This window comes from Balaenoptera acutorostrata, chromosome 6, assembly GCF_949987535.1.
Source record: "Balaenoptera acutorostrata chromosome 6, mBalAcu1.1, whole genome shotgun sequence".
Taxonomy (NCBI): Eukaryota; Metazoa; Chordata; class Mammalia; order Artiodactyla; family Balaenopteridae; genus Balaenoptera; species Balaenoptera acutorostrata.
The window spans coordinates 123,581,653-123,606,335 of record NC_080069.1 but is presented as its reverse complement, the minus strand read 5'-3'; the positions used below and the strand labels follow the sequence as shown (position 1 = coordinate 123,606,335).

The 24,683-nt window shown below is 55.4% G+C and overlaps 2 protein-coding genes across 6 annotated transcripts; one reads left to right on the top strand and one right to left on the bottom strand.

Moving 5' to 3' along the window:
- The first annotated feature begins 270 nt into the window (after positions 1-270).
- Positions 271-14,049, top strand: CACFD1 (calcium channel flower domain containing 1). Of its 2 annotated transcripts, XM_057548980.1 has the most exons (5): positions 271-454; positions 3,448-3,520; positions 4,093-4,218; positions 13,145-13,252; positions 13,819-14,049. In XM_057548980.1, exons 1-5 carry the CDS (start codon positions 334-336, stop codon positions 13,907-13,909), a joined length of 519 nt encoding a protein of 172 aa, XP_057404963.1. In that variant the 5' UTR covers positions 271-333; the 3' UTR covers positions 13,910-14,049. The 2 variants fall into 2 exon arrangements, with proteins under 2 accessions (XP_057404963.1, XP_007194468.1); XM_007194406.2 differs by lacking the exon at positions 4,093-4,218.
- A 2,363-nt stretch (positions 14,050-16,412) lies between these two features.
- SLC2A6 (solute carrier family 2 member 6) lies at positions 16,413-23,977 on the bottom strand. Of its 4 annotated transcripts, none has more exons than XM_007194407.2 (10): positions 23,816-23,977; positions 23,101-23,263; positions 21,869-22,075; positions 21,115-21,214; positions 20,273-20,484; positions 19,698-19,845; positions 18,763-18,924; positions 18,394-18,579; positions 18,033-18,178; positions 16,413-17,178 (listed from the first exon to the last, which is right to left on the bottom strand). In XM_007194407.2, exons 1-10 carry the CDS (start codon positions 23,905-23,907, stop codon positions 17,023-17,025), a joined length of 1,572 nt encoding a protein of 523 aa, XP_007194469.1. In that variant the 5' UTR covers positions 23,908-23,977; the 3' UTR covers positions 16,413-17,022. The 4 variants fall into 4 exon arrangements, with proteins under 4 accessions (XP_007194469.1, XP_007194470.1, XP_007194471.1 ...); XM_007194408.3 differs by lacking the exon at positions 18,763-18,924 and adding an exon at positions 18,966-19,074 and having other exon boundaries at positions 19,698-19,850; positions 23,816-23,975; XM_007194409.2 differs by lacking the exon at positions 18,033-18,178.
- Between the last annotated feature and the right edge of the window lie 706 nt (positions 23,978-24,683).

Here is a 24,683-nt window from a genome sequence, read left to right as displayed (position 1 = left end):
TCTGGGTGGGAATGTTTGACCGCCTGGGGGTCCTGCGGCGCCAGCACCCGCCCCCTATACTAATAAGCACGAGCCCTTAGGGCCCTCCTCGTCCACGCCCCTGCGGGCCCCGCCCCCTATGCTAAGGAACACGGGCCCGCTCGGGCGCACCTACCCGCGGCCCCACCTCTATGCTAATGAGCGCGAGGCTCTCGGGCGCCCCTCGCCCGACCCCGAGAGCCCCGCCCCCTATGCTAATGAGCGGCCGCCTCTCCCACAAGGCAGCGCGCCGGGACGACGCGGCCGGCTCCTGAGCCCTTTGTGAGGGCTGCGGGAGCGCCGGACGGCGGCACCATGAGCAGTGCGGGCGGAGCGGCGGTGGCGTCCGTGAGCTCGGCGCCGCCCGCGCAGGAGGAGGGCATGACATGGTGGTACCGCTGGCTGTGTCGCCTGTCGGGGGTGTTAGGGGCCGTCTGTGAGTACCCGGCCCGGGGGAGGGGCCGGTCCTGCCGCACGCTACGCATGCGCGTCCGGCCCCGCCCCCGTGGCCGCCCCCCGTGGCACCTCCTCCCCCCGGGAAGCGGCCGGCTTGGGGTCGGGGTCTACGGGCCACGCGTGGCTCTGGGCAGCGGCGGGGGCGGCGGGAAGCTGGCGCCTCTGCGGTTGTTGTGGTTCCCGGCCCGCGGCCTGGGCTCCTGGGTCTGGGGCTGGCGAGCAGCTCAAGGGACGTTCCAGGAGGGAACGACGCGGCCGAGACTGCCCCTCCACGGCTCCTCTGAGCGTGAGGGCAGTGCGACACCTACTCCGGGAGCCTTCCGAGATTGCCCAGATGCTAGTGCTGAAGCTCGGGCTCAGTCTGGTCCGGAGGCCGCCTCACCTGTTGACTTGGGTGTGGGTGCGGGCGGCAGCCGCCTTAACCTTTGGGCGAAGGTTGTTTATAAATGGGGCGGGTGCTGGCCAGATTTCCTGAGGGCCAGGCGGTCCCCACGGGAGGGCCAGGCAGTGAGCTGAGGGAGGTGGCCTCTCCCCTGGGTCCTCACTCCACTTGGAGGCAGTGCGCTTCCCCTGATGTCAGCTCTCCCTCCTGCTGTCAACTCTGCCTCAACCGTCTCTCATCTCCGCTACTTCTACTCCCCACCCCGCATCGCGGACACGCACACCCCGACCTCAGGTTTCCTGGAAAGCTAGGCTCTTTTAGCACAGTTCCCCAAAGAACATACATAGGAAGGCAGATCTGCTACAGAAGTAAAATAAGGGTCATAGGGCAGGTCTTCCAGAGGCAAGCAGACCCTGATCAGATATGTTGAAGGAGCACCTTCTTAGGCTCCCCTTCCGGTCTCGTGGTCCTCCCGGGTGGATGGAGGCTGGAAGAAAGTTCAGGGGTGATAATGGGACAGGCCCTCCCTCCAGGCACAAAAAGGCCTCCGAGTCCCTGTCGTTGCTGTTCAGAGGGAGCATGTTTTTGACTTTGTAGGAGAGACTGGTCAGGTCTTAGATATGAGCCTTTGGAGTCTGGGTAGCTGTTTCCCTGGCAGATCAGAGTGAGGCTGCTGTGGGAGTGACAGTGATGGGGCGGGGTGGGGGAGGGGGAGAAGGGAAGGGGCCTGAGTGTGGCCTGTGGGCTGTCACCCTCCTCCCTCCATCTTGGGGTCAGCTGCCCTGCCAACTCCCTTGTTAGCCCTGGCGTCGCATCCAGTTCTGCGCTTTTCCAAGTGGGATTCTTGGGCCACCCCAGGAGTTCATGGTGTTGGGGCTACAGATGCCGCTTCAGGAGAAACCTGTGATGTCACTCTGAAATGTCAGTTTCACCTGCAGATTTGGGGAACGTGCTTGTTATATGAATCCCAAACAGTATATAATACAGAGTAGAATGCAAAGCACGGAGGAGTTTTAGAGATGAAACTGGAGTTCAGTTGAGCCTCGTGTTTGCGGCTGGTGGCTGTGGGGTAGCGTCACCTTCCTCTGCAGGGGGGCGTCTCGGGAGAGGCGTTTCCTCAGGGTCCTGATCATCTGGAGGCCAAAGCTTGGGAGGAGATAGGCTGGCCCAGGACACCTCCCTCACTTGGCGAGAGGGTTGGACACCCCGAGGGGACATCTTCCAGCCCTTGATTGTTAAAGGACTCCTGGCTGGAGCCTCTTTGTCTGGGTTGAAACCTGGTCCTCCCGCAAGGTTGGCTGCTGGTAGATAGTGGGGCAGAGGTGACATGCTGACTGTGGCAGGAAGTATAGGGCGCTGTCAGGTGAGACCAGGCACAGCTGACGTCAGGCAGGAGCAGTATTGTATCGTGGGCGCTCACATCTGTGGCCCTGGGGAGCCTTGCTGCCTGAATGTGTGTGTGACCTGTCCCAGGACAGGTGCCGCCTTTAGTAGGCGGGAAGTACATCTGTCGCTGGAGGAGACCTTGGTGGGGGGACGTACGAGGGCAGTCCCGTTGCAGTTTGGGTTCACTTCACCTGGTTTCCTCTTCCATCGTCTGCTGTCTGCATAGGGTTACATGGGAAAACAGGAGAATTCCAGGTCCTTGCCAGGGGTCAGGTGCAGAGGGAGCTGCTGCAAATTTAATGGACTGATTGCTCATCGCCGCCTCAGGAGGCCCGGCTTCCTGCCCAGCAGCCAGCCACTGCCTGGCAGACTCGCGGAGTTCTTGGTGGAGCCGGGCTGGGGGCTGTGAGAGAGGAGGGAGGCGACTGTGCGGGCCCCTCGGTGGGATGCTGTTGGGAGGGGTGAGCGAGGCTCCGCATTTGGGGCATCAGAGAAGCCGCTTTCCGGGGTAGGAGAGGATGCTCCCTCCCCGCTGCAGACCCTTGGTATTTCAGGGTGGGTGGGCTGGGCTGTCGGGCTGTCCTGTGTGCAGGAGAGAAAACAGGCCTGGAAAGGTGAAAAGAACATACCCAAAGTCACTGGGCTGGTGGGTCAGTCAGAGCTGGAATTGTGATCCAGGTCGACCTGGTCCTGATTTCTTTTCCAAGAGCGGCAGCCCTGTCCCAACCCAGATCCAGAGGACTTCTCTCGTGGCCTGCCCTGGGCATGGTGCCGCCTGCCCTGGCCTGAGCCCTTGAGAGACATTCTCTTTTTCATGCTGCGCACCTTGCGGGGTGGGTTTTGGGACAGCTGGGGTTCAGAGGGCGGGCTTCTCCAACCCCAGAACAGAGAGAGGGCGGGATGTGCACGCTGCCTCGCTGAGCCCCAAGAGCGAGCCAGCTCTGGGGTCCCGCCGCACCCTGGCCGGAGGTCCGGGCAAGCCGCTTCGCCTGTCTGAGGCTGCGTCCTCACCTGTTCATGCAGTCGTCGTGTTGGCCTTGCTTGTCTCTGGTGGCAGTGGGGAGACGTCTGGGTGCTGTGAAAAGAGCCAGGTGCTGGGGTCGGGAGGGGTCTCGTGCTTTCACGAGCCGTCTCCCCAGGTGGCCCGCCCGCAGGCTCTGCCCCTTCCTCCCTGCTGATTCCTGCCCGTGTCTCTTGCCTTCAAGCTTGCGCCATCTCCGGCCTCTTCAACTGCGTCACCATCCACCCTCTGAACATTGCGGCCGGCGTGTGGATGATGTGAGTAGCCGTGTGACCGTCCTGCCGGGGGGTGTTGGGGCGTGTGGATTTCTGGGCACCTCCCAGGGGGAACACGAGTGAGTTGCATTGGGTGGACTGGCCTGTGAGGGTTACTGGGCACCAGTGGTGTGTGGGACACCTGGGGTGGCATTAGTTGTGTGAGTTCCTGCTCTGGGGCTCCGGGGGTCCGTGGGGGCAAACGGGGATAGCGAGGGTGCTTTCCCTCGAGGGTGGGGGCGGATGGAAGGGCCCGGCCAGCTGTGAGGGCCCAGTGTCTTGTCACGATGACTGTGACCCGGACACGGAGAACCCAAAGGCGGGAGCAGACACGCTTGGCGTGCCACCTGGGGCTCAGCCGTCCCCAGCCCAGACACGCGCTGCGCTGAGGGCTCGCCGAGGTCCCCGCTCCAGTGAGGGCATCCCGAGGGCGGGCCGTGGCAGTGGACTGGCTTCGCTGCCCCGGCTCCTCCCGGAGCCCAGAGTGTGGGGAGCAGCCGGGAGTGGGCGGGGGGCGGCATCGCGGGGCGCCGGGACCCGCCGGCCTGGGCGCCAGCCTGCCCCTCTCTCTGCAGCATGAACGCGTTCGTCCTACTGCTGTGTGAGGCGCCCTTCTGCTGCCACTTCGTTGAGTTTGCGAACACGGTGGCGGCGAAGGTGGACCGGCTGCGCTCCTGGCAGAAGGCCGTCTTCTACTGCGGGTGAGGGGCCGCGGGCCGGGCCTGACGCGGCTCCCCAGACCCTGCTTCCGCAGGTGACAGTGTTGGCCGGGGCGGGCGGACGGCTGCTTAGTTTACTCTCGGTAGAGGTTTAAACAGCGATGGCGTTTGTGCAGAGTCACGTGAGGGACCCGCTGTACGACGTGACCCAGCGTCCAGGGCTCTGCGTCTGGCCTACAGGTCCAGCCACACGGTATTCAGACGTGAGATACGTACACCTTGCTGCAGCAGTACATGTGATAGAGAACGCGAGAAATGCCTGGAATGTTGGCCCATCAGTTGGGAATTGTAGAGCAGATTCTGGCAGATCCGTATGTACCTCTGTGCAGCCTTTCAGGAGTGTGGCCGATCTAGATGTCCTGACATGAAAGGGGAAAGAAGCAAGTTGTAGAACAGAAAATAGTGCCTTCCAAATATGCTTTTCTCTTATTTTCCCACTTCTAACAACAAGTTCAGTACGTAGTGCCTCCCATCTGAGCCATGAGATTGAACTAATTTGTTTAATGCAGCTTCCAGAACAGTGCCTGGTGTCTGGGAGGCCCTCAACAGCTTCTGGCAGCAGCAGCGGTAGTGGTTGTCTAGATTATCTTTAGAAATAAATATGGAGGTTTTTATTTCAAAGGTTTCTTCCCTTCCTGGAGGCCAGTAGTTGTGTCAGAGCACAGGATACGTGCTCAGCTCTAGAGCCATTTCCCACTGTGTCTGAAGAACAGAGGAATACGAAATACCACGCTTTGGTACCTCCTTTGCTGGTGTTTCTATTTTTTTAAATTATTTAAAAATGCTAACAGTAATATATATTCATTAAAAATAATGTGGAAATAAAAAGTTGTTACCCAAAGCCCCACTACTCGTTAACATTTTGATACGTGTCCTTTCAGTCTGTCTTCAGGCATTTTCTAAAACCTGTTTTCTCACACAGTTTTAACCATTACAAGTACATTTGTATCCTGTTTTTTTCCCCTTAAAATCATGGTAGGAATATTTTTTTTTTTTTCCCACACACACACACTGTATTTTATTTTTACAAGAGATAAATAGACTGACACCAAGCATTGTACATGGATGACCACAACAAAAGCAACAATGATTGCAATTACCAAACATGAAACACACTCATACTATGTCATAATATTGACATTCAGTCCAGTAATCCTCCACTGTAACAGCTCCTTTACTTTGCAGTGAAAATTGATTTGTATATTCTTTGCCTCTGAGTCCTTGTGGGATTTTTTTTTTTTAATTCAGACAGAAAGTCACAAAAATTATACTCATCCTCATCAGTTCACTCAGTCCCATGTAATTAATTTTTTTTTCATCTTGATCTTTTGTTAGCACTTTTATGAGTTCATCAGTTTTTCATTAGAGTTCTGAAAATGCTTATTCATTCAGTTCAGCAGTACAGTCAGTTACCAGAAACCTGTACTTGTCAGAGTCTTTTCCATGAATTTCTTGAAGATGAAACCCTTTTATAGGAACATATTTACAAAATCATCAGAGTACACCCAGAACTGTCTGTAAATGACAGAAGACTTAAAAATGACCATGGTTAAAGATTTGATGAAAGTTCATAATAATGCAGTTGACAAGAAAATTAGTTATTTCTGAGATATACATTTTAAAGTAATAACTAGGATTATTACTTATAACCTTATACCAGAACATATAAGATTTTTAGAAGTTTCCTGTAATGTCTGAAACATTTATATTAACATATTTCCATACATATTTCCATACAAATACAAATATAAGATTTTTAGAAATTTCCTGTAATGTCTGAAACATTTATATTAACATATTTCCATACATATTTCCATACAAATACAAATATAAGATTTTTAGAAATTTCATGTAATGTCTGAAACATTTATATTAACATATTTCCATACAAATAACCCAATGAAAGTTTAGTATTAGTTGTTTTGTTTGTTTTTTTATACTGCAGGTTCTTATTAGGCATCAGTTTTATACACATCAGTGTATACATGTCAATCCCAATCGCCCAATTCAGCACACCACCATCCCCACCTCACCGCAGTTTTCCCCCCTTGGTGTCCATATGTCCATTCTCTACATCTGTGTCTCAACTTCTGCCCTGCAAACTGGCTCATCTGTACCATTTTTCTAGGTTCCACATACATGCATTAATATACGATATTTGTTTTTCTCTTTCTGACTTACTTCACTCTGTATGACAGTCTCTAGATCAATCCACGTCTCAAGAAATGACTCAGTTTCCTTCCTTTTTATGGCTGAGTAATATTCCATTGTATATATGTACCACAACTTCTTTATCCATTCGTCTGTTGATGGGCATTTAGGTTGCTTCCATGACCTGGCTATTGTAAATAGTGCTGCAATGAACATTCGGGTGCATGTGTCCTTTTGAATTACAGTTTTCTCTGGGTATATGCCCAGTAGTGGGATCGCTGGGTCATATGGTAATTCTATTTTTAGTTTTTTAAGGAACCTCCATATTGTTCTCCATAGTGGCTGTATCAATTTACATTCCCACCAACAGTGCAAGAGGGTTCCCTTTTCTCCACACCCTCTCCAGCATTTGTTGTTTGTAGATTTTCTGATGATGCCCATTCTAACAGGAGTGAGGTGATACCTCATTGTAGTTTTGATTTGCATTTCTCTAATAATTAGTGATGTTGAGCATCTTTTCATGTGCTTCGTGGCCGTCTGTATGTCTTCTTTGGAGAAATGTCTATTTAGGTCTTCTGCCCATTTTTGGATTGGGGTGTTTGTTTCTTTGATATTGAGCTGAATGAGCTGTTTATATATTTTGGAGATTAATCCTTTGTCAGTTGATTCATTTGCAAATATTTTCTCCCATTCTGAGGGTTGTCTTTTTGTCTTGTTTATGGTTTCCTTTGCTGTGCAAAAGCTTTGAAGTTTCATTAGGTCCCACTTGTTTATTTTTGTTTTTATTTCCATTACTCTAGGAGGTGGATCAAAAAAGATCTTGCTGTGATTTATGTCAAAGAGTGTTCTTCCTATGTTTTCCTCTAAGAGTTTTATAGTGTCCAGTCTTATATTTAGGTCTCTAATCCATTTTGAGTTTATTTTTGTGTATGGTGTTAAGGAGTATTCTAATTTCATTCTTTTACATGTAGCTGTCCAGTTTTCCCAGCACCACTTATTGAAGAGACTGTCTTTTCTCCATTGTATATCTTTGCCTCCTTTGTCATAGATTAGTTGACCATAGGTGCGTGGGTTAATCTCTGGGCTTTCTATCTTGTTCCATTGATGTATGTTTCTGTTTTTGTGCCAGTACCATATTGTCTTGATTACTGTAGCTTTGTAGTATAGTCTGAAGTCAGGGAGTCTGATTCCTCCAGCTCCATTTTTTTGCCTCAAGACTGCTTTGGCTATTCGGGGTCTTTTGTGTCTCCATACAAATTTTAAGATGATTTGTTCTAGCTCTGTAAAAAATGCCATTGGTAATTTAATAGGGATTGCATTGAATCTGTAGATTGCTTTGGGTAGTATACTCATTTTCACAATGTTGATTCTTCCAATCCAAGAACATGGTATATCTCTCCATCTATTTGTATCATCTTTAATTTCTTTCATCAGTGTCTTATAGTTTTCTGCATACAGGTCTTTTGTCTCCCTAGGTAGGTTTATTCCTAGGTATTTTATTCTTTTTGTTGCAATGGTAAATGGGAGTGTTTCCATAATTTCTCTTTCAGATTTTTCATCATTAGTGTATAGGAATGCAAGAGATTTCTGTGCATTCATTTTGTAACCTGCAACTTTACCATATTCATTAATTAGCTCTAGCAGTTTTCTGGTGGCAGTTTTAGGATTCTCTATGTATAGTATCATGTCATCCGCAAACAGTGACAGTTTTACTTCTTCTTTTCCAATTTGTATTCCTTTTATTTCTTTTTCTTCTCTGATTGCCGTGGCTAGGACTTCCAGAACTATGTTGAATAATAGTGGTGAGAGTGGACATCCTTGTCTCGTTCCTGATCTTAGAGGAAATGCTTTCAGTTTTTCACCATTGAGAATGATGTTTGCTGTAGGTTTGTCATATATGGCCTTTATTATGTTGAGGTAGGTTCCCTCTATGCCCACTTTCTGGAGAGTTTTTATCAGAAATGGGTGTTGAATTTTGTCAAAAGCTTTTTCTGCATCTGTTGAGATGATCATATGGTTTTTATTCTTCAATTTGTTAATATGGTGTATCACATTGATTGATTTGCGTATATTGAAGAATCCTTGCATCCCTGGGATAAATCCCACTTGATCGTGGTGTATGATCCTTTCAATGTGTTGTTGGATTCTGTTTGCTAGTATTTTGTTGAGGATTTTTGCATCTATATTCATCAGTGATATTGGTCTGTAATTTTCTTTTTTTGTAGTGTCTTTGTCTGGTTTTGGTATCAGGGTGATGGTGGCCTCATAGAATGAGTTTGGGAGTGTTCCTTCTTCTGCAATTTTTTGGAAGAGTTTGAGAAGGATGGGTGTTAGCGCTTCTCTAAATGTTTGATAGAATTCACCTGTGAAGCCATCTGGTCCTGGACTTTTGTTTGTTGGAAGATTTTTAATCACAGTTTCAATTTCATTACTTGTGATTGGTCTGTTCATATTTTCTGTTTCTTCCTGATTCAGTCTTGGAAGGTTATACCTTTCTAAGAATTTGTCCATTTCTTCCAGGTTGTCCATTTTATTGGCATAAAGTTGCTTGTAGTAGTCTCTTAGGATGTTTTGTATTTCTGCGGTGTGTGTTGTAACTTCTCCTTTTTCATTTCTGATTTTATTGATTTGAGTCCTCTTCCTCTTTTTCTTGATGAGTCTGGCTAATGGCTTATCAATTTTGTTTATCTTCTCAAAGAACCAACTTTTAGTTTTATTGATCTTTGCTATTGTTTTCTTTGTTTCTATTTCATTTATTTCTGCTCTGATCTTTATGATTTCTTTCCTTCTGCTAACTTTGGGTTTTGTTTGTTCTTCTTTCTCTAGTTTCTTTAGGTGTAAGGTTAGATTGTTTACTTGAGATTTTTCTTGTTTCTTTAGGTAGGCTTGTATAGCTATAAACTTCCCTCTTAGAACCGCTTTTGCTGCATCCCATAGGTTTTGAGTCGTCGTGTTTTCATTGTCATTTGTCTCTAGGTATTTTTTTATTTCCTGTTTGATTTCTTCAGTGATCTCTTGGTTATTTAGTAACGTATTGTTTAGCCTCCATGTGTTTGTCTTTTTTACGTTTTTTTCCCTGTAATTCATTTCTAATCTCATAGCGTTGTGGTCAGAAAAGATGCTTGATATGATTTCAATTTTCTTAAATTTACTGAGGCTTGATTTGTGACCCAAGATGTGATCTATCCTGGAGAATGTTCCGTGTGCACTTGAGAAGAACGTGTAATCTGCCGTTTTTGGATGGAATGTCCTATATATATCAATTAAATCTATCTGGTCTATTGTGTCATTTAATGCTTCTGTTTCCTTATTTATTTTCATTTTGGATGATCTGTCCATTGGTGTAAGTGAGGTGTTAAAAGTCCCCCACTATTATTGTGTTACTGTCGATTTCCTCTTTTATAGCTGTTAGCAGTTGCCTTATGTATTGAGGTGCTCCTATGTTGGGTGCATATATATTTATAATTGTTATATCTTCTTCTTGGATTGATCCCTGGATCATTATGTAGTGTCCTTCCTTGTCTCTTGTAACATTCTTTATTTTAAAGTCTATTTTATCTGATATGAGTATAGCTACTCCAGCTTTCTTTTGATTTCCATTTGCATGGAATATCTTTTTCCATCCCCTCACTTTCAGTCTGTATGTGTCCCTAGGTCTGAAGTGGGTCTCTTGTAGACAGCATATATATGGGTCTTGTTTTTGTATCCATTCAGCCAGTCTATGTCTTTTGGTTGGGGCATTTAATCCATTCACATTTAAGGTAATTATCGATATGTATGTTCCTATGACCATTTTCTTAATTGTTTTGGGTTTGTTTTTGTAGGTCCTTTTCTTCTCTTGTGTTTCCCACTTAGAGAAGTTCCTTTAGCATTTGTTGTAGAGCTGGTTTGGTGGTGCTGAATTCTCTTAGCTTTTGCTTGTCTGTAAAGCTTTTGATTTCTCCATCGAATCTGAATGAGATCCTTGCCGGGTAGAGTAATCTTGGTTGTAGGTTCTTCCCTTTCATCACTTTAAGTATATCATGCCACTCCCTTCTGGCTTGCAGAGTTTCTGCTGAGAAATCAGCTGTTAACCTTATGGGAGTTCCCTTGTATGTTATTTGTCGTTTTTCCCTTGCTGCTTTCAGTAATTTTTCTTTGTCTTTAATTTTTGCCACTTTGATTACTATGTGTCTCGGCGTGTTTCTCCTTGGGTTTATTCTGTATGGGACTCTCTGCGCTTCCTGGACTTGGGTGGCTATTTCCTTTCCCATGTTAGGGAAGTTTTCGACTATAATCTCTTCAAATATTTTCTCTGGTCCTTTCTCTCTCTCTTCTCCTTCTGGGACCCCTATAATGCGAATGTTGTTGCGTTTAATGTTGTCCCAGAGGTCTCTTAGGCTGTCTTCATTTCTTTTCATTCTTTTTTCTTTAGTCTGTTCTGCAGCAGTGAATTCCACCATTCTGTCTTCCAGGTCACTTATCCGTTCTTCTGCCTCAGTTATTCTGCTATTGATTCCTTCTAGTGTAGTTTTCATTTCAGTTATTGTATTGGTCATCTCTGTTTGTTTGTTCTTTAATTCTTCTAGGTCTTTGTTAATCATTTCTTGCATCTTCTCAATCTTTGCCTCCATTCTTATTCCGAGGTCCTGGATCATCTTCACTATCATTATTCTGAATTCTTTTTCTGGAAGGTTGCCTATCTCCACTTCATTTAGTTGTTTTTCTGGGGTTTTTTCTTGTTCCTTCATCTGGTACATAGCCCTCTGCCTTTTCATCTTCTCTGTCTTTCTGTAACTGTGGTTTTTGGACCACAGGCTGCAGGATTGTAGTTTTTCTTGCTTCTGTTGTCTGCCCTCTGGTGGTTGAGGCTATCTAAGAGGCTTGATGGGAGGCTCTGGTGGTGGGTAGAGCTGACTGTTGCTGTGGCGGTCAGAGCTCAGTAAAACCTTAATCGGTAGGAATATTTTTAGTCTTACCACAAAGGCTTCATAAGAAGACTTTTTAAATTATTTATTTATTTATTTATTTATTTATTTATTTATTTATTTTTGGCTGCGTTGGGTCTTCGTTGCTGCACGCGGGCTTCTCTAGTTGTGGTGAGCAGCGGCTACTCTTCGTTGTGCTGCGTGGGCTTCTCATTGCGGCGGTGGCTTCTCTCGTTGCGGAGCACAGGCTCTAGGCGCGCGGGCTCAGTAGTTGTGGCTCGCAGGCTTAGTTGCTCTGCAGCACGTGGGATCTTCCAGGGATTGAACCAGGCATCGAACCAGGGATCGAACCTATGTCCCCTGCATTGGTAGGCAGATTCTTAACCACTGTGCCACCAGGGAAGTCCCCATAAGATGAATTTTAATGATAGGAATATTTATTCCGCTGAATGTATCATGCTTTTCTTCACTTGTAACCTGTAGTACAAATCAGGCTGTGATGAACATTTCGGTGCTAAAGACTTCTGTGTTGATGATGATTTCCTTAGGATCTATTTCCAGGTGTGGGGTTATTAGGTCAAAGATTACAATCATTTAAAAGATTTCAATATGTGGCTAAAGTGCTTTCCAAAGAGAGTACCTGAGTTTCTTCTTTCTTTCCTCCGGCCCAGGGCCATGTGCCATGTTCACATTTGTATCTGTTATCTAAGGTAAAATCTTCTTCTGTACCTTTTTTACTAATTGCATTTTAGTTTTTGGTAATTAATGGTCTAGTTTCCTTTTCACTTTTTGACATTATAATATTTTACTTAGTAAGTTATGTGTGTTTCTCTATTAAAGATTTCTTAATTCTTTGTTATATTTCCTGCAAATGTATTTCCAGCCTGTTGTTTGCCTTTAGTTTTGTTTTGACAGATTTTTCCCCATGGTCTTTTCTTTTCTTTGCAATTTCTATTATTCTTTTTTTACTTAGAAAGTTTATAACTTCAGTAAAACCTCATGATCACACATGCCGCCAGAATGGAAATTCAGGTAGAATTCGTTTGGTCGAGTCCGAGAAGAGTCTAAGAAGAGTTTTGTCTTCCTGGGTACAGGGTGTGTGTGTTAACCCGAGTCACTGCCACCGGTCTGGAAATCGCAACCAGGACCAGGCATCGGCCCCATGGATACTTCAGCCAGAGAGGACACCTGTCTCCAGGTGGTGCCAACCTGGGCCAGACAGAGCTGCCTCACCAGCCAGTTAGCCGTCCTCGGCGTGCCCCTTGCAATAAGGAAGCCCCGCGTCTTGTGCACTTTAACCTTTGGGATCTTCCTTGTTGAGATACGGCTGGTTTTACTGCGCTGATAAGAGCCAACATTTATTTAGTGCTTATGCTGTTCCAGACATCGTGTTAAGTACTTAACATGCCTTATCTCATTCATTCTCAAAACCTCTGAGGTTTGATCCCCACCTTACCGTAGAGAGGCCGAGCCTCAGTTGAGTAACTTGCCCCCAGTCACAAAGCCGCTAAGGGACTGAACTGACACTGGATTTTCTGGTCTGCCTGTTTTTATGCACAGGGGTTTGGGCCATTTTGGTGCTGTTTAACCCTTTTTGGATCACAGATCCTTTCAAAAACCTGATGAAAGCTTTGGGTTCTCTCCCCAGAAAATGCACAGAATTTTACAGACAAGTTCACGGGTGTTTGAGGACTTTACGAAGCCCGACTGTGCACCTGCGCCCCAGCTGATTTCTGGGGACCCTTCCTGTACCTGGCTGTCTGGGAAGGAGGCTGGGTGAACCCCGGAAGCTGGAAGTGGTGTCGTGGCCACGGGGTGGGAGTGCCCTTTGACCTCTGCTTTTCCTCTAGGATGGCCGTCGTTCCCATCGTCATCAGCCTGACCCTGACCACACTGCTGGGCAACGCCATCGCCTTCGCCACCGGAGTGCTGTACGGACTGTCTGCTCTGGGCAAGAAGTGCGTCTGCTGGTCCCAGCCCCCGGGGGTGGGGGATCTTTACTTCCCGCCTCCTGAAGTCTCGCAGGGAGGAGAGGGCTGGGAGTGGCCCCCGTTATTCTATTGTGGAAACGGAAGCACAGAGGCTGTCAGTGACCCCCATCCGTGTCTCCAGGGTGTCCGAGCTCTAGGGAGTCAGAGCAGGAGAGTTCACGGGACTCCCTGGTGGCCCCATCGTGCCTCGTCACAGCCTGTAGCAGGGACGGCAGAGGCATGGCTCCTGAGAGCCTCTTCCCATTGGGGCCCACACCTGGCTCCGCGGTCAGCAGTCACCCTCTCTCGCGGAGCCCAGGCTGAGAATCCGAATCCTCAACTCAGCATCCCAGGCAGCCGGTGCCGCCCTTAGAGGGGACAAGACATGTCTTTGCCATCCTAGCAATAGGGTCTCTGTCTGGGGAAACCGGAGGGCCCGTTAGGCTCTGTCTGCAGGCCACACCTGGGTCACAGGTCAGGAATGGGGTGGAGGCTGGGAGGGCTGTGTGTCTGGGGTCCATCCCCCATGTGACGCTGACTGGCTCTCTCCCCAGGGGCGACGCGATCTCCTACGCCAGGATCCAGCAGCAGAAGCAGCAGGCAGATGAGGAGAAGCTCACGGACACCCTGGAGGGGGAGCTGTGATGCGGTCGGGGGACCCGCCCCCACCCCCCCCCCCCCCACCGTCGGCCCTCTGGTCTGTGTGAGCACGTCCCCGAGGCGCACTGACCCTGAGGGGCAGCCTGGAAGAGGAGGCTGCGTCCATCTCCCTCAGTCCCTCTCACCTGTCCCCGCACCAGGAGTCCTCCTCTGTCTGCCCCTCCCCCAGATTGGCATCACCCCAAGCCAGGCACCGAGGGGCCGGGGTGAGGGCGCTGAGGGCCTTGGCCAGCATCAAGGGGATGGGCGGTGGCGGCAGGCAGCGGGGGCCTCGGGGTGATCCAGGCCTCGGGGCGTGAGGCCGCGCGGAGCCTGCAGAGCTCTGCGGACAGCCCGCCTGACCCCACTCTTCCCAGCTCGCCTGGCCTGGCCGGCAAGAGGCCCCTGGGTGGGTTTCCAGACTTACGCAGCTGGCAGGACCCCCGAGACCCGCTGAAGGCCCGCGCGGAGCTGCTTCTGGAGACTTTGGTCCCGTCTCGAGGTGGGAGGTACATCCACCCGGGCCCAGGCATCGGCCCCCGCGGCCTCCTCTCAGCCCTGCGGGCAGGAGAGCATCCCGTAGGCTGAGCCTCCTGGGCTGCCTCTGTCCTCCTGTCATCAGGGCAGAGCGGTGTCCCGCTGCCCGTACCCCCTGCCACCCTGCTCTCCATGGCAGCCCCCAGTGCTCCCGACACGCTCCTCCAGTGCCCGCGACGGTAGCCCAGGTCGTGACCCAACTGCTGGTAGCGGCGTGCTCCCTCCCCCGGTTCCCTGGAACCTTGGACTAACATGGAACCAGGACACTTCCCGTGGGCCTGGCCAGCCCCTAGGTCCTCCCCAGCCCCCGGGCCCCGGTGCTAAGGACGTGCGGAGGGCAGGCTCTCCCCTGCCCCGCGGGGCTGCCCGTCCCCCTCTCTGGTGTGGACCTGCCGACCCCACCCCCCGCCCTGTCCTCGGGGAGCTTCCTGCCTTTTGAGAGCTGGGCAGAGGCTAGAGCCGCCCCTTCTCCCACCGTGAGCTCTCCCCACTGCGCTGCGTGCCAGGCCACCAGGGAGCGGGGCCTGGGCGGAGGGGCCGTGGAAGCGGCTCTGCCGGGACGTGCGCGTCATCTCTCCAGCCTCCCTCCATGCGCCGTCCCTTCCTTCCGCCCTGCCCACCGGCCGCTCTGCTCGCTGGACTGGTGTCAGCCGCCGGGCGTGTGTGACAGGCCTGGCCCGCCCGGGGGGCCCGGGGCAGCCGTGGGCCGGTCTGGGGCTCAGCAGCTTCTCCTCCCAGGACCTCAGGCGGGGCCCGCTCTGAGCGCCCAGAGCTCAGGGGCCCGCACCTGCTCTGTGGAACCAGCCCCAGGGCTGCGCCCGGTCTTTGCTTCCCAGAGGGACTTTTCATCTCTGGGGTTTGTTAGTGTTTGAGGCTGGGAGGGCAGGCACTGTCCTGGGCTCAGCAGCGTCCCCCAGCCGCTCTCCAGGGAGCCCGACACGTGCCTTCAGGGGTCCTCCGGGACCAATTTCCTCAGGCCAGCGCTGGGTTCAGTGGGCTGTCGGTCTCTCCAGGCCAGCAGGGTTGTGTGTGTGTGTGTGTGTGGTGTGTGTGTGTGGTGTGGTGTGTGTGGTGTGTGTGTGTGGTGTGTGTGTGTGTGTGTCTCCTGTGTGTGCCCTGAATGAGACCTGTCTACCTCCCAGGAGGAGCAAGGGCCCTGCCTGCCCCTCTTGGCTTATTCTTACCCAGGAAGTGGGACTCTGGGGTCACTCCTACCCCTGCCTCTGGGGCCTTGCTGATGGGGGTCTTCTTGCTGCAGGAGAAGGGCTGGCTGTGTGTTGAGGAAGCTTGCGCTTCTGCCCCGTGAGGAAGTTGGGTGGGCCCTCCAACCCCTCGGTCACAGGCCAGAGTGGGCAGGTCATTTGCAGAGGTTCCGAATGAGTGTAGCCGAGCAGCCCTGGAGCTGCGATCCTGTCTCCCAGTCGGGGGGCGGGTCCCACCTTGCCGGTGGTGGAAGGGCGGGGCCGCCAGGCCCCTCTCCCACCTCTGCGGCCCTGGGCTCTGTCCTCTCGTGGTCCTTGTTTACTCTCAGTGTTTGGCTTGCATTTTGAGCAATAAAGCCTGGTAGTGGTTTGTATGGTGGCTCGCGCGGTCCGCCTGTTACCGTCTCCCTCCGGGGCACTAAGTAAGCGGTAGGGGTGCCCCGACCCTACACCGGCTCGGCAGGGGCCAGCCCCGGGAGTAACTGCCACGGTATCGAGGTCCCCTATGCTGCTGGCCCTGTGCCGGCCTGCTCCCAGCATCTCAGACAAGGACGGTGGCTTGGCCGAGCTCACACAGCTAGGAGGGGCTGGAACCCCACGGCTGGGGGGCCCACGGCCCTCGCCTCTTCCTTCTGCCTGGCTGTGGGCAGCTTGGGGTGTCCATAGAGAGGCGGCCTGGGGCAGCAGGCCCTGGCGACCTCGGCTGAGAATTTGGGTCCAGCCTGGCTGCTGGGGGGCTCCCCCACCTGGAGTAAGCCCCACTCTTTCCTCTCCTGGACCGTGGCCCGATTTATTTGTATAAATAGGGTGAACATGGCTTGAACTTGAGCGCTTCCTGTTCCCAGAAGGCGGGTGGGTGTAGGAGGGAGTGTCCACGCTGGGTCCTGGCCTTTGGGGGTCCAGGACGGTCCCTGCGGTGTCCATAGGCCTCACAGGCCCAGTTTCCTGTCTTGGTCCCCAAAGCCAAGAGGCTCAATGGCCGCCAAGTGATCAGAGCAGGAGGAGGGCCGACGTCCCTGTGCGGAGCCGCTCCACCGCCAGCAGCCCTGTGTGTCCTCGGCGTGGCCCTCCACGCGTGAGTGAGCGCTAGGCCCGAGGTCGCCCAACAAGGCCTTGGCCCTGGGGCCGTGTGGCTGCCTCCTCCGTCGGTGGGTCTGGCCGATGAGTGGGTGACAGTGGGGCCACCTGAGCCAGGACCGAGGCTGGACGGGGCGCTGCCTGCCCAGAGCCGGTGCGTGTGCCGTGCCGTGAGGCCTCTGGCCGGTCCTCCTGTGCCTGGCTGGCGGCGGTTGCCACTGCCTCCTGGACGCGGAGTGCAGGTTTGGGGCCCCGACAGCTCCACCGCCCAGCGTTTTGGCCCTCAACGGCGGGGGCCCCGCCCTAGCGTAGGAAGGATCTCCTCCCGTTGCGGAAGAAGGCCTCGATCTGCTCCAGCGACCGGCCCTTGGTCTCAGGCACACAGCAGCCGGTGAAGGCCAGGTTCACGGAGCACACGGCGGCAAAGAAGAAGAAAGGCACCTGCAGGCCGAAGGCGTTCTGGGGGAGAAGAGGGGCTCCGGGTCACAGGGGAACCCTAAAGGTCCTTCCACCCCAGCACCAGCTTCGTGGCCCTGCGAGCAGTAGCCAGCCTGGGGGGCAGGCCTTCATCTCGTTCCCCTGCTTGGACCACCCCCGGGTTCCCCAGTGTCCCCAGCGTGAAATCCAAGTGCCTCAGCAGGGCATTCGAGTCCCTGAGGGGTGCAGGCAGCCTTCCTCTGTGCTGGGCCCAGGACGGACTTCTCCCAGCCGGAGCCCACTCTGCCCCAGACACCGGCCTCTCTCCTTGGTCCCAGTGCCCACCTCTCATTTTCAGCTGTCCCACGCCTGCTTGCAGCAGGCCTGCCCCCACAGCGTGGCTGACCTGCTCTGGGCGCCCCCAACCCTGCCCTGACCCACTGACTGCACCAGGCTAGGCCCCATCCAAGCTGTCCCCATCAGATTCTCCCACTTGGGAGTCGGGAACTGGAACTCGGAGGTTGTGGTTGGCTTCAGGGCCTGCTGGGGGTTTGAACCAAGAGGCTGGGTGAAGCCAGGATGGGGAAGCACTCGGTGGAGAGACCCAAACTGCCCACCCAGACAGAAGGCCCAGATACCCCGGAGGGTGACAGGCAGGGCAGGCGGGTGTGGCTCTCTGGGCTTGGGTCCCACCCTGGCCTGGGAGGTCAGTCACCTGACTTCTCCCAACAGTTCCCTGAGCCAAGTCTGTTTGCTGAAATGAATGTCACTTGACGGCCCTTGGCCTCGGCGTGAAGCGGGTGTGCGCTAAGGCTGAGGGGACACGCGGAGGAGCCTCAGCACAGCCCTCGGCACCGGCCAGAGAGGCCCCAGGTCCCCGGGGGCGGAGCACTCACCACCACCAGCAGGAAGGACTTGGTGAGGGCAAAGGCGGTGAGCCAGCTGACCAGCACACAGAGCCCCGAGGCCACGCCGCGGGCCCGCAGGGGCAGGATCTCGGACATGAGGAGCCAGGTGATGGGCCCCCAGCCCATGGCGTAGCCTGCCGGAAGCAGGGAGGGGCGGGCTCAGAGCCCATTTGTGGGGTGGTGGGGGGCGGCTGGGGAAGAAGGCCTCTGGTGTCTCCCTGGAGCTGCTGAGAGACCGCTCCCCAACCTCCAGGACAGCAGTGACACAGCCCACGACACCGGCGCGTCCCCGCACCTCACACCCAAGACAGCCCTGTCCCCAGACCCCGTAGAGCACGGCCACACCTACCCATGATGAAGAGCATGGTGGCCAGCAGGGGCACCAGGGTGAGGTAGCTGGTGGGCGTGGCCAGGGGCTGCTCTGTGCCCGCCGGGGGCACACTCTCCAGGCCCATGGTGCCGTTGGGGGTCAGAGGCTTTGGACCGAAATGGACGTACAGCCCCAGTGTCAGGTTGGCAGCAAACATGCTGGCCGCTGTGGACAGACAGGTGGCCCTCGGGGGGCCGGGACCGTCTGAGCCAGCACCCCTCAGCGCCCTGTACCCTGTGTGGCCCAGTCCCCTTCAGGCCGCCTGTGACTGGAGGCTTCTTCCTGAAGGGCAGCCAGCTCCCCCCCAGCCCGCGTTTGGGCTCCCGTCACACCCAGCGTGTGTCTCACCGTCAGCTCGTTTGCTCCCATGAGCCCCAGCAGACCTTTCTGGATGCCTGGGCCCTCGCCGGTTGCTGGGGAGACGCTGGGGAGACGGAGGCCACCAGGGCAGGTCTGACCCAGGCCCCCTGGCGCTCCCACCGCGAGGGCTGGCAAGACACGTGGCAGCTGCTGCAGGAGTGAATGAGTGCCGGTGAGCGGCCTGTGCTCACCTGAGACGAAGAGCAGAGCCTTGCGGCCGGCCAGGTCCATGGTGAGGGCGGCGATCAGCACGGACAGGAGCCGCACAGCTCCCACGATGGCTGCGTCATCCTCAGGGGGCTGCAAGGAGGGAGCCCCCGGGGCTGAGGGACCCCAGCCTGCTGTTCCTCTCCCCCCGCCCCCGCCAAGGCTCTGCACGGTCAGGCCCCAGGCTCAGCTGCTTTGTGCCAGGCGGTTTCGCTGGTCACCCAGCCCGGCCCGCGGGGCCCTCGCGGGCAGGGGCACAACTGCGGTGCCCACCACTAAGCGCAGGGCTGGCACCGGATCCAGGCATAACGACAACTTGTGGAGCCGTGCTGTCGCTAATATTCAGACCTCATCTCCCTCTGAGCCTCAGGACGGGCGGACGAAGCCATGCTGGCTTCGCAGAGGAGGAAGCTGAGGTTTGGAGGGGCGGTGACTGCCTCAGCGGGTGGCAGATGCTCTGAAACCGGGATCTGTGGCTCCCAGGGGGTCTGTGCTTCTGTAAAACTGGTTTCCCTTGTAATTCTGCCTATCTTAAAACATGCAAGCTTTGTTTACAAACATTCCTCTGAGAACAGGTGGTTGGCCCAGAAACAGTTAAGAGACACTGGCGTCTGCGCGTGTGCGTGCACCCAGACCCTGGCACAGAGCAGATGCTCCGCAGGGATGCCCTCCCCGGATCTGGGGGCAGAGCGGGTGGCGTGGGGCCGGGCTCTTACCAGCAGGACGGCGGTGCTGTCGAAGATGGACTGCAGGTAGACGAGGATGGGCGTAATGCCCGTCAGTTGCTGCAGGAAGCGCATCAGCAAGGCGATGACGATGGGGCGGTACATGTGGGGGTCCCGGGCCTCGGCCCACGACAGGTGGCTGCTCTGGAGACACGAGGCTGCCGCTGAGGGGGCTGCGCCCGCCCTTCCGGCTGGCAGCAACCTGCCCTGGGCTGCATGGGGCTAGGTAGGAGACTCCCCTCTTCCCTCCTCCAGGAAAGATCCCCAGCACTGAGGCAACCCTGGCTCTGGGGACAGGCCCGGGGACCCCTGCGTGGACCCAGGCTCTTGGATCAGTGGGTGGGCCAAGGCAGATTCCTGCTTGTCAATATCGCTGGGTCCCCAGGCGTCCACCGCACGGCACCTGCGCCCTGGGCCAGGGGCCACGATATCCCACCCCCCACCCCTTGTTCCTAGAGGTGGGAACTGCTCTTGTCCCTGTTCTCCAGGAAAAGCAACTGAGGCTCATGACGGCCTAGTGAATGGCCACAGCCCCACAGTGCTGCAGGCGCCCACCCCTCCCATACCTGTCTCCGGACGTTGTCCTGGATCTGCTCGAACTCCCAGCGGATGTCAGCGTCAGCCCCTCGCAGCCAGGCCAGTGCCTGCAGCGCCTCCGAGTCCCTGCCCCTCGAGAGCAGGAAGCGAGGTGAGTTGGGCATGAAGCTGAGCAGCACGATCATGACGAGCACAGGCCCCTCCCCGGCCACGGCCAGCCAGCGCCACGGCAGCAGCAGGCCTGGGCACAAGGAGCGGGTGAGGAGCTGGGGCTGGGCTGGACACAGAACCCTTCCCACCGGGGCCTCTGAGCAGCCTCATTTGCCCTCAAGCGTGAGTCCCAGGGCCACCTCCTACAGGAAGCCTACCCTGGTTGCTCCAGGCCTCTGTGGTCTAGATCAAGAGGGGCCACAGGGATTGCCTGGCCCCTGGCACAGGGCCCAGGTCCTTGGAGGGTCTCAAGGGCCACGGCAAGGTGATGGAGGAGTAGCCTGAGCAGCAAGGTCCTGGGGCCTCTACCACCAAACCCCCACCCCTCCTCAGCTGGCTGCACTCTAATCACTTTTCTCTGTGGTCTTCCCACCTAAGACTATTTGACAGAAAACATTCTGCTGTTAAGAGACAGTTTAAAGACTGCCAGCCCAAGAGAAGCCCTCATTGCCCAGTTAGGGGTGGGACCTCGTGACCAGAGAGGCACAGGGAATTGCCTGGAGGCACACAGCATGACGGCAGCCATGCCTCTGGGCTCCCAGCATGGAATTCGTCTGGGGGCACATTGACCCCTTTCCACCCCCGGCTGCTCGGCGGCACCCCATCACCCGCCAGCCTTCACACGGGGGAGGTGCCCAGTGCGCGTCTGGATGATACTTGCCCAGGGCGTAGAGGGACAGCGATCCGAACACTGCCATGAGCTGCGGTGTGGCGCCCAGGGCCCCACGGACGCCTGCGGGAGCGATCTCAGACACGTACACCTGCAAGACACATCCCCACCCCCGGCCGCTGCTGAGAACACAGGTGCCTGGGCCCGGCTGAGGTGGCAGAGGTGGCCCGGTGAGCCTTGGGGAGCAGGGAGTGGGGGCTTCCGGAGGGGTTCTCGTCCCAATCATGACTCACGGCATGACCTCCCTCGGGCCTCAGTTGCCCTGTCAAGTGGGCAGAAGCACTCAGCTCTGACATGGGGACGTGAGGCTGGGAACTGGGAGGCCCGAGGGCACCCAGACTCTGGCCTCTGCTCCTCCCAGGGGTCTTTGTCCCATGCCGGGCTTGCCCGGCCCCCGAGTGGGTGTGTGGAGTGGTGGGTAAGACGAGGGGGGTCCCAGGAAGGGTGCAGGGCAGGGACTTCCCTTCCCTTTCCCATTGCGTTGCTCAATGTGGATTTTCTCTGATTGAGCAATGTGTCTGTCGGGACTCAGGACAGGAAGTTTGGGGAGTCCAGAGTTGGGGGCGGCTTGGGACTGGTGTCAGGTTCCCCCCAAACTAGCTGCCCTGGTGGGGCTGAACTGAGGCTCCCTGGCAAACATATCCCCGTTGACCAGGGGGCTCCGAGGCCAGGAGGCCTCAGCTGATGGTGGTCAGTGCAAATACCGAGGCAGTGAGAGGACCGGGGTGGGCAGTCCTGGCCTTACCGGGATGCAGGCAGCTGTGAGTCCCCCAGCGAAGCCCGTCAGCGTCCTCCCCAGGAGCAACATCCAGAGGCCATGGGCACCCGCCATGAGCGCATAGCCCGCTGCCGAGGGTACAGCCGAGAACATGATGCTGAGCTTCCGGCCCAGGAGGTCGTTGAGCACCATGGCACTGAGGCCCCCGGCCGCCGCACCCAAGGTGAACACGGACTGCAGGGAAAGGGTGCAGGGCCCCGTCAGAGCCTAGAGACAGCTGCTTTCCCAGGCTGTCCCAGGAGCCTGGGCTGCAGGACTAGGGCCCTGGATGGTAGTGAGCCTCCTGTCTCCAGAGGGGTACAAGCAGCATGTGGACAGCTGTTTGTTAGGGATGCCACAACAGCTGTCTGCAGTGGTTCTGTCCAGCCTGATGTTTAAATGTCTAGCACTGTAATAGAGCAGGCAGGAGAACTCTGTGACTTGAAGCCCTTGAGATTTTAAGATTTGGGGGTTCTCAGATTCCCTGTCGACTGTACCAGGTTGGATCTGGTCAGTGACCTGGGCATGGTGCTCAGCCTGTCTGAGCCTCAGTTTCTTCAGCTGCATTATGGGGAGAGCGGTAGCACCCATCTCATAGGGTTGGCCCTGGAGTGAACCGGCTCTCATGGCAAGTGCCTAGCACAGGCCCGGCACATACTAGGTGCGCAGTCTGCGTTGGGTATTATTATCTTAGCTAATGTGTTGTGGTTGTAAATCTGAGGCCACTAAGATTGCTATTCTAGAATCTTGGGACTCTTGGGGCCTGTGCTCTTCCTACTTACATGCCCACCATCTATCCTGGGACCCCCCGTGCCCCAGCAGTGCTCTTTCCATTAGTAGCTGATTCTCTTGCCACCCCTCGTCCAGGGAGGTGTCCTTTCTGCTGTGACAGCCCAGCTCTGGGTGGGGGGATCTGGGGAACCCTCAGCCCCACTGGGTGGAGACCTTAAGGGACACCTCCCCAGCTGCTCCTTCCCGCGCCTTCTCCATCAGCTTTCACTTCCTCCTTTTATTTCAGAGCCATTATCTGGCTTCACTCCACCCCCACCCCCCCACCGGCCCACCCCAGCCTGGAGTGGGTGGGGGAGGGGGCAGACCAGGGCCCTGGAGGGGGTCCCAAGGCTGACCTTTGGGGGGTTCCTAGCTTGGGACAGAGCTCAGTGTGTCCCTGCCCCCCCTGCCCTGCCCTGCTCCTCTCCAGCTCAGAGCGTGGCTCTTACCCCAAACCAGGATGCCTGGGTTTTGGTCAGACTCAGGTTTGGATCCAAGGAGTGCTCCAGGGCTGGGATGACAGGGGACGTGTAGACCAGGGCATACCCGAAGCTGAAATTGCCCAGCACAGCAGCGAAGGTAGCTAGGAACACCCTCTTGTTCTGCAGGGCCCTGGTGCGTGGGGGGTGCAGAGCAGTCAGAATCTCTGAGTCCCTCCTCGCCTAACTGCTGCCTGTCCTGAGCACGGTGGCTACCCGCTCAGAGGGCAGTGCTGGGGACGGCTGGGTCAAGAGCTGGTCAGACTGGTACCTCCCAGGCCTGAGCACCAGCTCCCTTGGGAAACCCCCAGGGCATGAGGACAGCCCCCGCAGCCCACCGCTGTGGCTGAGACGCAGGTGCAGAGCACTGTTCCCACAAGAGGAGGCTGGGTGTCTGCCCCCAGCTTTACCATCCAAGGCTTGCTGTGTGACTTTAGGCAAGCCCCTCACCCTCTCTGGGTCTCAGTCGCCCTGTCTCTGCCAATTGGGGGCTGGGCCCAGTACTCAGGAGGACCGGCTCCTTAAATAGGACTAATGTGTCTGGGGCAGGAGGGAACCAGATGGCCCCTTGGTGGCCACTCACCGACAGTCAGTGGAGGCCCAAGATGGGAGCCAGCTGCCCACTGGAGGGTACCAGGGCCATCCCTAGCCTCCACCCGCAGACCTTATGCCTAGAGGCTCTCACCCGACCCGCGTCCTCTCCCCTGGTGACGGGGGTGGCTTCTCGGGGAAGGTGTCATAGTCCGGGGCCTCGGCTCCCAGCAGCGGCTCCTGCATGGCTGGCTTCTCCTGTCAGGGTGCGCCGCCGAGGGGCCGGGTCAGCTCCGGCCAGAGGCGCGTCCGGCCGCAGCTGCTGGGAGCATCCGGCTGAGCCCGCAGCCCCGCCCCCACGACCGCGATTGGCTGCGGGGCGGCCCTGCAGAGCGGGCGCCGGCCAATGAGGCGGCCACGAGTGGTGCGGATGCTGAGGATGCGGGGTGCGGCGCTTGGGTGGGGCGGCCGGGCTTTCCCCTGGAGCCGACTCGGGTGTAGGGCGGAGGAACCCCGAAGGGGCGGCAGGGTTTTGCCTGGACGCGGCAAGCCCCTCGTGCGCCCCTGGAGGCCCCGGGGCTCGCTTAGCGGATGGGAACCCGCGCGGAGGGAGCCGCTTGAAAGTCGTGCAGGGCCTGGAGGCAGAGCCCTTCCCCATTCGTCTGTGTTCGCGTCTGGGTCCAAGCTGGGTACCAGCCCCGGGGCGCAGACTGCGTCCCACCCCGGGGCCCAGTTGCTATAGGCAGGAGGAAGCTGAAGCCCAGAGAGCGGCCGTGACGCGCAGAGGTCACACAGCGAACACTTGTGGAGAGGAAGGCCGTGTGCTCCGCCTTGCGCTCGACGCCCTCCCTCCCCGCCACATCGACTCGGAGTTACCGCTGTCCCCTTGACGCGGTGAAATCAGGCTCGCGAGTATCCGGGACAGCCGCAGCCGAGGGTGTGTGGAGTGAAGGCAGAGGGAGGAGGGGGTGGCGATTCCAGTGGGCGAGACTTGTATTGTCCCCATTTCTGATTGCAGAAGT